At 33.0% G+C, this 18,432-nt stretch overlaps 2 protein-coding genes and 1 pseudogene across 4 annotated transcripts; all 3 read right to left on the bottom strand.

Annotated features, from left to right (window-relative positions):
- Window positions 1-2,088: 2,088 nt before the first annotated feature.
- LOC143622794 (uncharacterized) lies at window positions 2,089-3,282 on the bottom strand. The gene is made up of 3 exons (XM_077093844.1): window positions 3,125-3,282; window positions 2,768-2,873; window positions 2,089-2,227 (listed from the first exon to the last, which is right to left on the bottom strand). Exons 1-3 carry the CDS (start codon window positions 3,155-3,157, stop codon window positions 2,133-2,135), a joined length of 234 nt encoding a protein of 77 aa, XP_076949959.1. The 5' UTR covers window positions 3,158-3,282; the 3' UTR covers window positions 2,089-2,132.
- A 4,986-nt stretch (window positions 3,283-8,268) lies between these two features.
- On the bottom strand, window positions 8,269-12,014 carry LOC143622952 (serine/threonine-protein kinase AFC1-like). 2 transcript variants are annotated; one of them, XM_077093963.1, is made up of 12 exons: window positions 11,813-12,014; window positions 10,844-11,015; window positions 10,680-10,706; window positions 10,432-10,585; window positions 10,323-10,371; window positions 10,120-10,234; window positions 9,825-9,916; window positions 9,478-9,634; window positions 9,328-9,392; window positions 9,164-9,261; window positions 8,611-8,716; window positions 8,269-8,486 (listed from the first exon to the last, which is right to left on the bottom strand). In XM_077093963.1, exons 1-12 carry the CDS (start codon window positions 11,921-11,923, stop codon window positions 8,328-8,330), a joined length of 1,305 nt encoding a protein of 434 aa, XP_076950078.1. In that variant the 5' UTR covers window positions 11,924-12,014; the 3' UTR covers window positions 8,269-8,327. The 2 variants fall into 2 exon arrangements, with proteins under 2 accessions (XP_076950078.1, XP_076950079.1); XM_077093964.1 differs by lacking the exons at window positions 10,120-10,234; window positions 10,680-10,706; window positions 10,844-11,015; window positions 11,813-12,014 and having other exon boundaries at window positions 10,432-10,467.
- Window positions 12,015-14,199: 2,185 nt separating this feature from the next.
- LOC143622951 (WAT1-related protein At2g37460-like) lies at window positions 14,200-16,907 on the bottom strand (annotated as a pseudogene). Its single transcript, XR_013151801.1, has 7 exons — window positions 16,693-16,907; window positions 16,545-16,607; window positions 16,340-16,452; window positions 15,654-15,897; window positions 15,391-15,552; window positions 14,650-14,801; window positions 14,200-14,563 (listed from the first exon to the last, which is right to left on the bottom strand). The product of XR_013151801.1 is annotated as a WAT1-related protein At2g37460-like (transcript).
- Window positions 16,908-18,432: the final 1,525 nt, after the last annotated feature.

Raw genomic sequence — 18,432 nt, 5'->3', positions numbered from 1 at the left:
CATAAATAAAACCAAACAGAAATGAGCAAACGTCAACAAACTAAACTCCAGCATTGTTCACTGAACCTTCAGTTCATTCACAGGCCTAAGTATACACAGCTACAAAATGCGAACAAACTGAACTATATCTAAACCATCACTTAATAAATCATTCTCACAATCTCACTTCAAATTTTCATTTAAAAAAAAACAAAAACTCTCGTCACATGAACACAACTACACTAAATCAAACAAACAAACAAGCCGCACTATCCTCCAAATAAACCCTAACAACACCACCATATCCACAAACTCATACATTCCTACTGATTCCACAACGAAAACAAAACTTAGGTAACAAGTGCCACTGTATACAAGCAAGCAAGCGTTTGCAATATACAAAGCCTAACAACTATATAATAATAATAATAATCCAAACTCATACACAAGACGTGTACATTCCTACTAATTTCACAACGAAAACATAACTTAGGTCACAACTAACAAAATCAAAAGAATAATAATAATAATAATAACACATTAGAAAAGCATATCACGTACACAATATCACATTCACAAACTGATTTTATGATAAGAATATCGCATATCACGTACACAATATCAGAATGGGGAACGCCGGAACGGGCTGTGCAGAATGGCGATTGGCGAGTCGGGCGGGAGGTTGTTCTAGGGTTAGGGTAAATGGCCAAATGGATTGGGAAAGTAGGAAAAAGGTTTTAATTTTTAAACGGGTATATTGGGAAAATAAATAATAAATAATATATTATATATAAATATAAAAATTATATTTAATTAAACGGGTTTTAAACGGGTATACGGGGCGGGTATACGGGGCGGGTACAGGCTATACCATACCCGCCCCGAACCCGATTAACTTAAACGGGGAAAACCCGAACCCGGACCCGTCCCCGATTAAGTGTCCCCGAACCCGCCCCGTTCGGGGCGGGTTTCGGTTTTCCCCATCGGGTTTGGGTTTTTTTGCCATCCCTAAGTTCAGACACCTCATAAATGCCTTGTTTTCTTATAATATCTCAAACCTTTTTTAATTAATATAGTTTTATAATAATATTTAAAAATCTATAGCATGAAAACAAATGGAAGAAAGTTTTAAGGTTGAGGTGGCGTATGGATGTGACAAAAACACAATGGGTAAGGTATGGATACAGATTTTGGTGATAAGATAAAATGAAAGTGTGGGTAATTGTTCAAGAATATCTTAAAACATCTTAAAGTTTGGGTTCGAGTCTTAAGACGTAAAAGAATTTCTCTTATAAAAAAGCTAAAATTAAAATGTGTATAAGTTTGTATATAAGAATGTTTATCAAGTTGGTTTTGGGGTTACACGTCTTATTCGAACCAGGTTATTCAAATTATGATTTTCAATTTATTTGAATCGAGTCGAAGTTAAATATAAATCGAATCATATTAGAATTTTTTTTTAAAACAAAAGCAATAAGATCTTAAGGATCGGGGGGGGGGGGGGGGGGGGGGTTGGGTTGGTGTGACGAGATGCCACAATATGTGATAGTTCGGGATGAACAGGGCTGTCGTCCCATCCTTTCAACACCACCACTCTTTAAAGATAATTAACATAAAAGCAATAACAAATTCTGAAACCCCAATTCTACGTCTCTAGGAACCCAAAGGCAAAGCTAAGACTAATTTGTACCCTCCTCCTTAGAGTCCTTAATCCTAATCCTATATCTGTAGACTATAACCCGCGGTCATGTCCTGATAGAGGTGAAAGTCCAACAAACTTTGCCTAATTCGCTTACTCATGCTAATTTGGGTTTGTCTCTAGTCCTCCCTGCCATAGTGAGGACTTCCACGGTTCTTACATTTAAAGAAATTACTTGTTTCAAGACAAAAAAAAAAGTTAATCATATAAATTATAAAATGCCATTATACATTTACGTATAAATATTGTGTTGTACTGGGTATGACCATTTGAAGCCCTTTTGGCTCATTATTCCAAGCATTTGACAAACAAAACAGTAAATAATGTACGTCTAATAGTATTAATCTTGCATAAACTAACAATATTACTACATAATGCATACTCTAAAACAATAGACACAAGTGGATCATTTAAGGCATTAATTTAACGTGCAATAACTGGTTGATGATGTTGATCAAGAAGCAGAAAGTGACTCTGTTTGATGACCCCTTGTTGTGTTGTTGTATGCCTCAAAGAAGCCTTTATTCTCTTTTTCAAGCTCATTCCACACTAAATTCAAATAACATATGAAACATGTGCATAAACATAAGGCCATTGATGTATGAATTAGATTTTTTATTTATCTCAGAAATAAATAACAAAAAACCAGAAATAAATATCTTCATTACAACATATTATTCTTAATTTTTCTTTAATTAATAATAAATAAACTCATAATTTATTTCATTTTCCAGTTCATGATATACTTAGTTTTGGTGTTAGGTCTCTAGTTGATGTCAACTAACTTTAAATAGTAGTTATTTTATTTCAAACTCAATACTATATTTAATTAAGCGGACATTAATGAAATCATGAAATCTGTCAAATTATTTATATTTCTATGCCACAAGCAATTAACTATGGACTACTTTACAACTAACTATGTTTTAGCACGCCACCAATATTATAAACTCCACCTACAATTTAAAATCTATTAAACCAATTATAGTGTACATTTAAAGATATTTGTAAATTTAAATTGAAAAAAAAACAAAAAAATATTAAAACAAAAAACATTTCTGAAAATCTGAAAAGTAAAAAGGAAAGTACCTGTAGAAGTGATTGCAGGCAAGATGTTTGCATGCTTAGATAGAGCTTCCATGCATTGTTCTTTGCTCATATTGAATACTAAACACTCTTCTATTAGATGATGCACCTGCAAATTTATATTCTATGAGTTTGTGTATATGTTTATATATACCTGTTCAGTTTAAAAGGACGGTTTATTCATCTAAATCGTCCTGTAAACTGAACAGTACGTATGAATATGGTCAGAACCGGCCTAAATTGTTTTCCGGTCTGAATTGTTTCAATGAATATGCATGTAAACTATACATATGTATGTGTAATTATATCATATAGAGATAAACTTGATGTATATATTAAGAGAAAGGAAGAGTAATCCACCATGTGAATATATGAAGCAGAAGAATCAGCCATTTTTATTCTCCAAGAAAACCCTTTTGTTTCTCTTTAAAGGTGTAGACCAGATGTATACATCTATGTGTATAATATATATATAGAGAGAGAGGGTGATTTATCTGGGCAGTTCTTGAAAGTTGAAAGTAAACATGAATTGGGTGGAGTGAGTAGCTTATTTGACTTGGTAACCTTTTAACTATTAATGCAAAGTATAACAAAAGATATTTTAAGATTTCAAGGCATTAGCATTTTTATTGTTTTTCTACCACAATAATATGTTATCATAGACTCACAGAACTACATCAATACTGTATTAGAGCATTCTTAGCTTGTGTTCTATTATTATGTAAATAGGTTTTATAAATTATATAGTATGGTATAAGTTATTGTAAGCAGCGGAGAGAAAATATTATACGGGAAATCTAAATTTGAGGTTTCACTATTCACGTCGTATATTTTTTTTTATTTTCTAAAAGTAATTGTGAGTAAATGAAAGAGAATAAATAATGATAAATATATAAACATTTATTATTTAATTGAAACTGAAAAAGAAAAGATAGTTATTATTATTATAATTATATAGATATGGATAAGGAATGAGTTATGAAAAATTTTAATAGATTAGATAAAACGTGGTTTGTGATAAACAAGTAGTTTTTAAAAGTGTTAATAGAGAGAAAACCAATACCAGATTGATTAAAAAATAAAAGTGATGAACCTCTTGTTAATTTGTAAACCTAAACCATGTAAACTAATTAACACATGTAAAATATTTAATTAACATAAAAGTTCTTTCAAAATTTTTTAAAAAATAAGTTAAAATAAAAGCACTTTAAAAAGATAATAGAGTAAATTTTCAAAGTGATAATATAGTTTAAATGACAATAATTAAAATAGTTATATTTAATTGAATAAAGAAATGTAATTTAGGGTAAAGCATGTGGATTGCTATTGTTTTTCAAGAGACATAAGAAGACAACACACCCATATTGGAGATTATATATTATACTAAGAATATATTATAAAATATTGAAAAAAATATTATTTGTAGGAAATGGTAGTGGGTCCCATATCCCACGTGACAGGAAGATTTGATTGGTTAACACATGTTATGAGGATTTTTAGGTTGCTAAGCTTTTCCACGTGGCTCTTACCCACGTGAAGTGGGTCCCAGCTGCGTTCTTCAAAGTCGGTAAAGTGAAAAACATCCCACTTTAAATATAAAAACAATTAATTATTAATGCAATTAGGCCGGAGTCACGGGACTCCAACTAGTTCGGTGTTCATACAATCATACATTCATACCATATGCCCGGTTCGTCCGAGAATTATAATAACTTGGGATAATCATAACTAGTTGAGCTCAAGTTTGACTCGTTTAATTTAAGATGATCATTTTGTTTGTTTGCGCTTAAATGTTTGGGTTTATTGGCTAGTCCTAGACTTAATCAGGCATGACCTAAGCGGGATAATCGACGCGTACATGCCTAGTTGTGCTTGCACAACGAATACATCATTGTTCGCGTGTAAGGCAGGACGAACCAGTGGACTATAATCATAAGCAAGATGGATTGTTGACCTTGAGACGCCACACAAGGCATCGAAAGATTGCTTCGTGATATTAAGCTCGTTTATAGAAGGGTTTAAGCTTAAGTTGGGCTCATCAATATATTTAGTTATTTCCGACTCATTTTTTTTTATTAATAATTACGTATTATTTACTGTTAAGTTTCAAAATAAATTTATATGATTCATAATAGTTTTTAAATTAGTTTTATTTTAACAGTTGTTTTCATGTTTTTATTCTTTTGTAATTATATGTTTTTTGCTTTATGAATTTCCAAACAACCCATCTTCACAATTTGCATTCATCAAAGAGGAATGGTGGTCAATTCTGGCAACATTTTGTTTTTTCACGAAAACTTACGTTACTCTTAAAATAATTAATTGTTTTTATAAATTAACTACATGTTTAAAGATTGAATCAAGAGACAAACCTTTATGGCTTTATTACAATGATGATCAATTTTTATATAATTCCTATTAATCATGCAAACTCAAGTAACTTCTGGTAACATTTCAATAATATACTAGAAAAATTTTCATTGTGCATGTCTCGTTGAATGGACAGTGAGACCCTGATAGGGGCTCAATCTCTTTAAACTTTGTCAAGGCGACAATGCCCCCTGATCCCTGGGTTCGTTGGTGCATGATATTAGAATAGCCATTAATGAAAGTGTATTCCACACCTTCTAACCCGCATATATATTTATGTTTAATTATCTCTAACGTTAAGTAAATTCCAGTTAACCAAAATGACTTGATGGCATTTAAATTACTAACAATGAGTTGTTACACTAGGCTACAATGAGCTAGTCGGTTGTAAACGAACAAATCAACACTGTTGAACGTCATTAGATATGTTAGCGCTTGCCTCTCTCTCAACCAACGGGTTTTGATCACTTGACCGAACAACGTATTCAAATTTCAAATTTCAGTGTGGTTTTAAATTTTTCTTTCAACGTTTTCTCGTAATAATTATTTTATATTTAATCTATAGTAATAATCATGAATTATTGAAAAGTTAATTAACTAATTATGATTTGTAATATTAAATTTATTTCCCACGCCACTGATGGCGACCCATTAACAAATCACGATTAACAATCTGGGGCATTAGGCAATGACCACGACCCGTGATTTCTTTTTCCAAAACTTTACACAAATTGTTACTTTAAACTTTATTGTTTAATATAACAAAATTTTTGTTTTATTTATTAGTTGATATGATGAGTTGTCTATCTACCAAATTATGTTTAATCTGTTTCATATACCCTTATAATCCCCAAATTTTACTTTTAAAGTATTTTTGTATATTTCATATCAGAAAATCAGTTTACAGTTTTAATAAAGAGTATATGTTCCGAAGTGGGGTATAAGTGGAATTAGAGTACATATAAAACCACTATAAGTTAAGGTACATGACTACATACTTAAAACGTTGGTTCATGTTCAAAGTCCACAAATTTATGTTGGACTTCAATGTATACTTGTGTCCCAAAGAAAATTCTTGACAGGTACTTTGAAAGTGTAGGACACAAGTACCTAATTGGACCTCCGACCAATTAGGTGATGACATATGCATGTGTGCATTTCATATGAACTTCAAACCGAAGAGGCAAACTGAATTCTAGTGTGAATGAAAATACACTAGTTTAATTTGTCTCAGAGTGTGTGTTAAAGTTGAATTCATCCTATCACATTGCACCATCCGGGGTGGATAAAGCACATGTTGAATCAATTGACCCTGTTGTGGTGGATGAGCCAATAGTTCCCATTCCTCCATTCAATGCATTTGCTCCACTCCCACAACTGCCCATTAGCGACCGTGACCCAGCTGAAGCCTCATCAATAGCTCCCCAATAACCTGACCTTGTTATGGTGAGCGCGAGTGACGTGGCAGCGGACATGAGGCTCACACCCCCAATAAGCTACCACAACACACAGTCTCACACTATGAAGATCACTAACTATAATCACATAAGTGAAGTTTATTAACTTACGTGAATTTTAATCAAATTTTGAGTTTTTAACATACTAAAATTCCATTAAGAAATTATGTGGTTCTAATGATAGTTTCTTTATGTTCTAGCATTCTTGCCAATATACACATCTATGCACTCGTATCTAAGATTATATTTTCAATTTTCGAAGTTGTGTATTTAAATCACTTTGAACCCGAGACAAAATACAAAAACCAAACCATTCACACTATACAAGTATACATCTAACATTCAAACACGCTCACAATTCTCAGATCACTTTTGTAGGTGTAACAGTAAAACCATTCATTAAAGACAAAATTACAAATTTTGTCCTTTAAAAAAAACGAAATTACGGTTCGTGTCCTTTTTTTAGTTTCCTTGCAGGCGGTGTACTTTAAACTTTTTTTTTTCTACACGTTATGTCCTTTACACTAACTGGGTTAGAAAAACTCAGTTAAATACCCTCACGTGAGGCACATGTTAGGGCATTTTTGTCTTTTCGTCTATACCAGCAAAACAAAACCCCTTATTTGTTTAATTTGAACATTAAACAATCTCTCTCTCTCTCTCTCTCTCTAACACACCACCACCACCACCACCACCACCACCTGACAACCACCCGATAGCCAAAAAATTCGGCATCATCTTCATCTCTCTACAAGAAAGCACCACCAAGGCCTTGGTACCTTCTCCATCGCTTGTGACGACCACTGCCGGGTTAAATACCATATCAGACCCCACCTATATATGCTCTCTCTCTGGCCAACAAATCTGTTAAGAAAGAAGGTGTCGGCGGTGTGGTGTTGTGGTGTTCCGAGGTGAAACCTAGATCTGGTGTTTCAATCGACAAACCCCAGATCCGGGCCGCCATATCCATCGTATGAAAATTCCCACCCACAGATCCACTTGCCTCAAAGTAGTTGTGGGTTTGGTGGGTATGGTGAGGTTGAAGTAGTAGACGGAGAAGATGAAGTGGTTGCCGGAATTTGGTGACGGTAAGAAGCCGGCGGCGAAGATGGAGTTGTTGGATTTTATGAACTGGGTATCAATTGGTTTTGAGTTTTGTTGATGTTTTGAGATTAATTTTGTGCTTGTTTGTTTGTAGAAGAACAATTGTTTCGACTAATCGTTTCTGGGTTTTTGATTTTATGAAATGGGTATTTGATTGTTTTGAGTTTATACTACTGTTTTGAGATTTATTTTGTGTTAATTTTGTGCTTGTTTGTGGTGGTGGTGGGTTGAATGGAATCTGTAACGAGGTGGCCGGAATTTATGGTGGCCGGAATTTATGGTGATGGTGGTGGCTTAGAGAGAAAGAAGGGGAATGTATTATATATATATATATATATATATATATATATATTCTTTTTTTAAATTTAAGGATACATTAAAATTACAATTATGCCCATCACATGTCTGGCACATGTCATACTTAACTGAGTTTTTCTAACCCAGTTAGCGTAAAGGACATAACGTGTAGAAAAAAAGAGTTTAAAGTACACCGCCTGCAAGGAAAATAAAAAAAGAACACGAACCGTAATTTGGCTTTTTTTAAAGGACAAAATTTATAATTCTGTCTTCATTAAAAGCTTTGATTTCTATGAAAAATATCAAGACTTTTCTATTAACATAGAATTTTCTGATTACAGAGAATACCCGTACCGTCTAATATCTCCTGTGAAGAAAGGATGCCTTAAAGCTTCCCGGGCTTTAAGCCGCTCTGATGGGTCGAACCTCAAGAGCCCCTGCAAGAGGTCAATCAGAGCCCCAGCAGAGTGATCCACATGCTGCATTACCAGATTCTGCATTCAAAAGAAATTGTTTCAAAAAAACACAAAAAATGTATACTTAAATGCTTCTGTGGGCCTCTGTGTATGAAAAATAAATACGATAACAATAAAATTTAAGGATTAAAATGCTAATTACCTGCAGGCGTGGAAGTTTCCACACTGCCCTTATGCTTTCTCTTGAAGTTGCACCCTCAGGCCAATCTAACCGTGCACCCTTTCTGAAATACTTTTCAGATCGACGGCTGACAAAAATTGATGTTAACGTTAGGAGTAAAAAGAGGTCATACTTTATTAACAGAAGCAAACACTTTTTTGTCCATCTTTTGATCTTCTATTAAAAGTTCTGCGATTTTCAAGCGTTTGACATGTTCTTTAAACCACAGACATAGTCAGATGCATTGCATGTGACTAGACTAACCTTCAAATCTAACGCCCGTTAAACCAAAGGATGAAAAGTGTGATAACATCTAAACATAAAGGACGATTTCTGTAATTTCCTTAGTTTAAAAAGGATTCTTTAAATTTACTATAAACCTAAAGAACGAAAACTGTAATTTACTCATTTTTTTATTTGAATCGTTTGAAATAAAAAAAAAAAAAAAAAACAACCCAGGTTGACCCGTTTATGAGTAAAGGGGTAGACACTGCCACGTCTAGATATAATATATAAAAGTTTCAGAATATCGTACTCGGCTCTCATAATCATATGTTGAGGAAGCGGCCCTAAAACTCTCTCCATCATGGCAAGATGTTCTAAGTTTTCATGAGTTTGAAACAAAGCCTCACCCTAATTGCAAAGAGGTTAATTTAATAATTTATTTATAAGTTACTATATATAAAATAGAATACTTACAGAGCAAAGTTCAACAAGTATGCAACCGACACTCCACAAATCACATGGATAATTCCATCCAAGGCCTGTTTATAACAAAACACGAAGCTAAAATAACAAAAATGATATTACTTGTTGACACCACAGGATAATATGGTAGACGACACTTACCCAGTATAACCTCTGGGGCCCGGTAATGACGTGTTGATACAACATAACTATGATCCTGATGTTCAAATGCAGTACTCCCGAAATCAATTAGCTTGATAGCACTTGTGTTTGGTAAATTCTTGAAGTAAGAACCGTCTTTTCCAGATCTTGAGAGAAACTTCATTACATAACAGCAGATAAAAACAATAGCCATCAAAAGTTTTGTTCAATCCATAATATTAACAAATTAAATGATATAAATACCAACATTTCCTCAAAGCAAAAAAAAAGTAATTTGTGCGATAGAGAGAGAATAGAAAATAGCATATTAAATAAAAAATTTTACATGAGCATGAACTACATCATACCTTGTAATCTGGCACCTTGATATACTCTGATGAAACCAGGAGAATATTTTCTGGTTTTAAATCGGTATGTATAAGGCGTAGATCATGCATAACTGCAATAAAAACAAGCAGCAGATATTAAAAAACTAGAAGAAAAAACGACGATGACAATATTAGTGATACACACAAAGATAACATGTAAAGGTAACATGGCAAATAATAACATGACTTAACCAGAAAGACACATTTTGCATGCAAAAATTTATATAAAAAGAAATTGCAGAAAACAATAATGGTACAAGTTTTTTGCACACACATGCTACAGATTCCAAAAGTTGTCTGCCAAACTCGCGAACAAGATCAATGGGAAATGAACGGTAGTTGTTTTTGCGAAGAAAATCATATAAACTTGGACCGAGCTTCTCAAAAACCTGTTAAGAAGGTTTTTAAATCTCAAGCATGACAATGACGTGGCGCGTCAATGCCAAGTGCTAAATTTAAATATCAATGAATACTTACAATACATATATGATTACGATAGTCAAACCAATTCCGTATTTGCACACAACTGCAAAGATAAAGTCGTTTTAATTTCTACAACCAAAAAGTTGGAAAGAATTGAACCTACCGTGAGCCACCAACATCGTGTCTTGCAAGCTTCTGCAAAACATCAATTTCAATCATGGCAGCTTCACGATACTTGTTTATTGACCGGATAACTTTAATTGCTACAGGCTCTTTCTTTTCATTGTCTAAACACTCCAAAACTTGCCCAAAAGTACCTAAAATGATTTCATCAACAATTCCAAAAAGAAAAAAGTTAGTTACAAATTAAAATAGAAAAAGAAACAGAAACAAGATAACTAACTTACTAACCTTCACCCATTTTGCTCAATATCCTATCTGCAATTGAGAAATAAAACATCATTAACAAATGTTGTGAATTTTGTCCCTATAGAACTTTTGTGATCAATAGTCCTCTAGGTTTGTATTTTCATTAAAAGATATAAAAAACTTCTCATGGAGCTATGGTTTCTTACATCGAGGAGTTATATTCTCTCCTACTACAGATGTATAATGGCCTTCTTTATCATCAGGTCTCCATGGAGGAGAACCATTGTGAGGTATCCCTTTGTAATATATTGAAGAGTATGAGAAAATCGGGACTGTGCTATTTATAAACTCTTGCCCACAGTATAAAGCTGGATGTACCTGAGTACCAAACAAACATTAAACATTAAAACTAACATCAAATCAATCAAGTCTTGTAAGATTATATATAACATGGAACCAAAGTGTTGGTATATGACATGCATATCCTAACCATATCATATACAAGTCAAAATGATCATATCATTTGTAATTCTAACAGATCCATATTCCTGAATTTGATCATAATAAGTTTATACAAGATTGAACATCCTCATAGTGTTTCATGAAGTTGGATGATCAATGATGTCATGTATGACTATATCAAATATATTTGTGAAACTAAATATACATGACAGGAAAATCAAATCATCGTATCATACTTTATATCTTTATCAAATTCCTCTAGATTAACTGATTATTAATTTGTTATTTAGGGATTACGATTGAGCAATCGCTTTTGCATTGCTAGAATATCTGAATTCTGTGTCATCCGTGTTCATATTCTTCATGATTTTTAATTTTTGTTCACAGAATGTTTGCAGGATCGTGTTAGTTTCCACCGAATATATAGATTTCAATATAACTTAACAGATTAATATGCTAGCACGCTAATCTGTTAAATTATACTACGGTGTATAATTCTGGTAGAAACTAACACAATCCATATACAACAAACATTCCGCACACAAAAAAGTTAAAAAGTCATGAATAATATGAACACAGATAGCACAGCAATTTAAAAACTCAAGTACGGTAAAAGTGATATTCCTAAATCGAAATATACCTAAATAACGTATCAATACTCAATCAATTCAAACAAATTCGTTAAATATATAAAATAACACACGAAATTAAACCTTCGGAGGAGGCGGAACATGATCAGGCACGTCCCAAGCCAATCGAGGCCGTTTCCTCGGTAGTTTATCGACATTTCTGTGAGGAAACTCGATGATCCGTTGCGTCTCCATCACGTAACACGATTTATAAAGCTAAGGTTTGGATACATGTATGGATTGAGATGAATTTGTGCATTTTGTGTTGCAGGAACCCTAGATTTAATTGAGGAAGAAAGGTAACAATGGAGGATGAGCCAGAAAGTAACTGTGGTTAGGTTAGATTGTTAACTCGGGTGTTGGGTTTGACCGTGGTTAGGTTATGGCACGTGACTGCGAGCTTTAGTGGCACGTGACGTGAGTACCGAGACTCCCTTTCTCTTTTTCGTAATTTGGAGCATGTACTAATTTAGAGGTGGGAATAAGTTGGACCGGGCTTGTTTAAGCTCGAGCTTGACTTGTTAAATTGACGAGTAATTCAGGGTAAGTTAGAACTCTACTTGGCTTATAGAAAGATCGGTTTTAAAATTCAAAATGAAGTAACGACATAACTTGTTATCCACTTACTTGTCTCTCTATTTAATTGAGTCCTTTTTATTATAAATGTTAATAAACATATGAAAATTTGTTTATATATATATATATATTATAATTATACTACTATTTATTTTTTATATGCATCATATGGTTATTAATACTTTCTTTATGTTTATAACTATTTTATATATAAATATTTCTTATGCATGTTTATAACTAATTTTAACATAATATATATTATTTAGTGTATTTATACTAATTATCCCGGGTTCTAACCTAGCAATTGTTATATAACTATATATTTTTTATATTAATTAATTAATTGGTTTCTATAAGCTTCAAGCTTACTTGAGCCTAGCGAAGTTCAAACTTGTTCAGACTTGTTTAATGAGCTTATTTTAGGCTCAAGCTTAAGCCCAAACTTGTCGAACTCGACTGAATTTGAGATTTAATGAATTAATCTCGAGTAGCTCATGAGCATATACTTGTTTATTTTTATGTATTGTTGGCGATCACATTAGGTAGTTCGGCTAATTTATAAAACTTTTGGTTGGACGCATGCCAAACAACCCATAGGTTAAAAGTAATCTTGTGTATTGTGTTTAGTTATTTTAATTATGAAATAACAAAAGACATGTGTCAACTATGCAACATTTTATGCAATTTATTGTTTTGTCTAAAAAATCTCCGGCTTGATTGCAAACACTTGAAGCTAAAGGTTACCTACAAGAGAAGTAAGCACAAGTTCAAATTTCTATATTTGTGTTCAAGCTTTTTGATTTCTGATGTCATTAGCAAAAAGCAACATGAGCATGTTCAAACGCGACAATGTTGTTTTTACTAAAACTCGTTTGCGTTTAGCATGCCTTTAACGTTATACTGAATCACTTTAATGTCGTTCTTATCTTTTCTGGTGTTCCTACCATAAATATTATTCACCTAGCCAAACTTTTAAGATTGGAAACTTAAATCACCGGCTACTTTTATAAAAAGTTTATAAAACTCCCTAGGCACAATAACCCATGTACACACAACTGGGCAATTATACATCAAATAGATACGAGCGGGTTTATGCGTCATTAGGAAAAATGTCCAAGCCACATTACCAACACGTAGGTTTCATTTGGAAAAATGCCTCCAACCGTCAAATTGTGTAGTGGTTTTACTTGAAATCTAAATAAAAAATAATTAAAACTCAAATATGTTGAGGTGCTTAATAAAAAAGGTTGATATGCAAAGCAGATGCGAGAGATGCACTAGTTTAACTATTTGTACATAGAGAAACGTCTTGCGTACGTGATGCACGTCCTTCAAGTCTCAGCTTTTGGAACTAAACGCCTCAGAACTGATTTCGCTTTTTAAGCCAAATGACAATAAAACACCAAGGTCCAAGGAAGACCAAATTATTTGGGTTGATTCTACATTTGGAAGTTTTAGTTATGGTGGGATTAAAAAAGTCAAAGTCAGTCAAGTCAAAGATATTGATGTTTTTCAATCTGTTTCTATAGATGACAATGTGGGCCTGTGGGCAGCACTCAGCAAAGATAACAACAGCATTACTAATATGACTCCAAATAATCATATCTACTTTGCAAATGGGAAGACAATCTATGGTGTTGTTGAAAAATCATTAAACACATCAGAATGTTTTGTCCGAAACAATTTAGACAATAATCGGATCACACATCAATCATAAATGATCTTTTCGGCTTTCGAAAGGTGTGTTTTTTTAATTATCCATGATCATATAATTTTATTCTTCAAAATCATTCCTCGCTGCTTCTCGTGAGATTTAGAGGACAGATTTTGTAAAAAAAAATCATTCATATCGTTTATTCGTTTTAATTTTATAATTTTATTTGGTGTTTGATGCAACGAACCGTAAGCATTATCCACTCATTCTAGAAAACTGCATGTTTTAACCCAAGGTTATGGACTTCCAATTTATATTATACATAGATCAAAAACATCTGTAAAAAAACAAAAACCGCCATTTTCAAGAAATGTCCATTGTCTCATACACCAAGGTTAACGTCATTTTTCGCAACCTTGTTTCATACTTCAGCCGTCTGATTATGTTTATCACACACTCCCTCTGATACTTTGATAGTAACAACCTTGTCATTGCAGTTTTCCTCACATTCTTTATCGATAGGAAGCGACGAAACTTTGTGATCCTTGCTTTTACCCCAAACAACCATATAAAGCCCTGCAACTATCACAACCGCTCCAAGAACCCTGTAAGAATATTAATATTAGTTACCAACTTATCATTAATAATCATATGTTTGGGTAAATAATCGAGAAGTATGAATTTTATTTACCTTCCTAGGTAAGTTTGCTCGGCTAGAATAATGGACCCCATGATAGCTACAATTATCAAACTCAATGGACTGAATGCGGTCACAAAAACAGGACCTCTGTCTTTCATTATTATTCCTTGGATGTAGTACGCAATACCGGAACACATTATACCCTGCATAGACATAAGTGTACTTTGGTGTTAAATATGCACACCCCATAATTATCTGCTTACATTTTTCTTTATTTTTCTATTTGTCACAACATACTTATTATGTAACATATACCCAATATATGTAGAGGTGGCAGTTGCAACCATGTTTTATTTATAATGGGTCAAACGGGCTAAATGCATTGAACGGGTCAAACGGGTCAATGTAGACTTGCCCAAATTGTATTTTCACAGCATAAAATCATCCAAATCATTTATTAAAAATAAAATAAAATGTTACTTAAGAAATTATTCATATCAGGTCAAACGGGCCAAATGCGTTGACCGGGTCAAAAGTTGTGAAAATTGTGTTTTTACACTATAAAACAATCTAAATCATTTATTCAAAAAAATTTCAATGTTATCTAAGCAATATATCAATTTTAATAACACATCAATTTTTTTATAAAAAGCATGGAATTTTTGGACAAAGATGGGTCGAACCGGCCCATATTTATTTGCCAGTTTTGACCCGTTACTCAAACTGCGCAACCAGCCCATTGTGCAACTTATGTGTGTGTGTGTGTGTATAAATGTTAATAGAATTGCTTACACAGTAGAGCGTTGCTAGAAGCGTGGTGTTCCTCTTTATAGCCCAAACCGCAGGATTCCCCCTCTCCATGATCAATGCCACTATACCGCCCTCAAGTGTCCCCATTAGGCATATCCAAACAGTCAAAGCCAGCTCAGCCGGATATGACCTTAGCGTAATTGCCTAACATATTACAAACAAAGGAACACACTAAAGTTAGGAATTACTAATACTATAAAAATTACTTATGAATTTTGATATGCTATCAAACATATAAATCTTACTTGCAAGACCATGAAGCAAGACCAACTAAAACATCCAACTACAATATAAACAGCACCCTTAATGGAATGGTGAAGATCCACCCCATTGTGTGCTACCATTTTGCTATTTACTGTTCCTTTTGTCCAAGGTAAGTCTAAAAGCGGGCCTTTAACGAGTGTCATAACCATGGATCCTGCGACCGTTGTGAGAGTTCCGATTACTTTAGCCTGGCTTCGGGTACTCCTTAGGTTCACCACTTCAAGCCTGCTCAGACAACCACAGTTCATTCACCAACTTTTTGTTAAGCATTTTGCTCACAAACTTTTTAGTTTTAATATATAACATATAATAATAGTTGTAGTAGTAGTAGTAGTAACAATAACCGTACTTATAAATTAATAAATATAGCAGTACTTATAACAATAATGATCATAAAAAGGTCTAAATAATTTATAATATTATAGTGGATATAGATATACATATAGATTATTTTATTTCGACTTGTTTGAGATAAAACACAACCCAAATCGGCATATTTAAAAATAAATGTATCAATGTCAAAAGTTTGTCACTTCTATGGATTAAGGACTGGAGAACTGAATTGGTAATATTGGTTTTGTGTATGAACTTATTGGATGGTAAAGCATGCATACACCATGACACATGTCATGAACATGTCTTATTCTTGCATTCATATGCATGTTACCTTAGAATAAAAGCTATGACAAAAGTTATAGCAGGAAATTGCACATTGAAACCGCAAATGTTGCTGTTGTAGCTTTCATTCCCAAAATATACAGATTCTGATCGATAACCGGCCTGATCAAACAATAAGCACACATCATTATTATCTAACCATTATATTATAATTTATACCACTTATTTTTTTTTCTTGTTATAAACTTAATTACTCAAAGAATGCAAGCAGCATAATCTTCCAAAAAACCGAGAGTGTCATTTTTGGCGCGGTTTTCCTGTTACAAAAATAATAATTATAAAAAACTAAATTCAGAAATAATGAAGAAACTTATGTTTATCAGTTTATGAGAGGAATGAGACCTGTCTACAAAAAAGGCTAAAGGAGCCATGACGATGGCGGCCGCAGCATGACGATAAACGACGAACACGTAATTATTCATTCCATCATTCAAAGAAACCTTAGAAATGATATCCATTCCAGCAAAGCCAAACTGTAAAAAGATGACAAGAAATAGGGACTTGCCCTTTGCATATATTTCACTCATTTTTTTACAACTTTGCATGTTTTCGTTCATCTCAAGGTTTACCAACCACCCTCTTATGTCTATATATATATAAAAGCTTCCAAATACTACTCTATGCATGTATGACACATCCCCACTTTTATCCTCAAAACAACATTTTTTTGGGTGACCCACATTTTTTTTTGATAGTCATGATTATATTCCAACAAATATTTGCATATTTTGCATGGGATTTTTTTTTTAAAAAAAAAGGAACATAAAAAAGGAAAAAGTACTGCAATGTGATTACGGTACGTTTTTAATTTATGATCGATACAGATTGTTTTCGCGTCATTTAACGTGAAGTAACATACCATGATACCAACATTAAAGCAAGGTTGCAAAAGTCGGTAGGCGGATCCTAGGCGGTCGACTGAGGAGTTGGGTGTACTTGGAGTACTCGGGGAGTACTCGGACATGGTAAATATATTGAAAATTAATTTTTAGATATTATATATATGCCAAATTATAAATTTACTAATATTTATAACGAAATAGGTAAAGATCAATATAAATAAGAGAAATACATTCTTAAATAATAAATTATTCTAAAAATTGTTAGTCATTAAGTAAAAAAAAATGATATTTATTCTTTAATATTAAAAAAATGCGAGTTATTTTAATTTTTTAAGCCAAAATCGGCCCAGGTTCACCGACTAGATGCGATTCTGACTAAGGTTGACCATCTTTAATCAATTCTTAGTAACTAGGCGGAATTAAAGAAACTCGTATCGGCTACTTTTACAACATTGCATTAATTAAGTCATGTTATCAACAATGACCAAGCTGCTTACCCTGAAAAAAAGGTTATTAATTATTGCATAAAGAAGTAACAAACTTGCAGATTTCTGTTTTGGGCATCTTGTCATTATTTTCACCCATAAAAAGGTAACCCATACTTTAAAAAAAATGATTTCTGATTTAAGATAAATGTGTACCGTAACTGGTTTAACTAATGATGTGACACGTCACAAGAGTTAAACACCCATAGGAAACACAATGCATAATAAACAGTAGACATATATTTTAAAGTATATACAGTAGAAACTCGATAAATTAATACTCGATTATTTAATAAACTCTCTAAGATAATATTTTTTGCCGGTCCCCACTCGGGGATAGAGTGCTAAATTAATAATTCGCTAAAATTATAAGATAATACATTTTTGATAATTTCTTTAGACCCCATATAAAATATAAATTAATAATTCCTTATATATAGCATATTACATGAATGATTTATGAAGGTTTCTTGAAAATTGATCTTGTATTTATATAGAAAATATTTTTAATGTCCATAAAGTGATACATAAATACGTTGAGGTGTTTAATAAAAAGGTTGATATGTAAAACAGACGAGAGAGATGCACTAGTTTAACTCTTTGTACATAGAGCAACGTCTCGCGTATGTGATACATGTGCCTGGACTCTCAACTTTTGGACCTAAACACCCCGAAGCTCTTTTCGCTTTTTAAACCAAATGATAATAAAACACCAAGGTCCAAGGAAGACCAAATTTTTTTGGGTTGGTTCCACA

This window comes from Bidens hawaiensis, unplaced genomic scaffold (genome assembly GCF_021521415.1).
Source record: "Bidens hawaiensis isolate Kalapana, Puna unplaced genomic scaffold, B.hawaiensis_p1.1 tig00003244_1, whole genome shotgun sequence".
Taxonomy (NCBI): domain Eukaryota; kingdom Viridiplantae; phylum Streptophyta; class Magnoliopsida; order Asterales; family Asteraceae; genus Bidens; species Bidens hawaiensis.
This window is presented reverse-complemented; position numbering and strand designations above follow the sequence as displayed.

Excerpts from the sequence above, each read along its gene's own strand:
- LOC143622794 (XM_077093844.1), bottom strand. The coding sequence starts at position 3,157 with ATGGCTGATTCTTCTGCTTCATATATTCACATG. Across the intron at positions 2,874-3,124 it reads CTGCTTCATATATTCACATG|GTGCATCATCTAATAGAAGA; the intron begins GTGGATTACTCT and ends ATAAATTTGCAG. Across the intron at positions 2,228-2,767 it reads GCCTGCAATCACTTCTACAG|TGTGGAATGAGCTTGAAAAA; the intron begins GTACTTTCCTTT and ends ATTTGAATTTAG.
- LOC143622952 (XM_077093963.1), bottom strand. The coding sequence starts at position 11,923 with ATGGAGACGCAACGGATCATCGAGTTTCCTCACAGAAATGTCGATAAA. Across the intron at positions 9,393-9,477 it reads GGCCCCAGAGGTTATACTGG|GCCTTGGATGGAATTATCCA; the intron begins GTAAGTGTCGTC and ends TGTTATAAACAG. Across the intron at positions 9,262-9,327 it reads TACTTGTTGAACTTTGCTCT|GGTGAGGCTTTGTTTCAAAC; the intron begins GTAAGTATTCTA and ends CTTTGCAATTAG.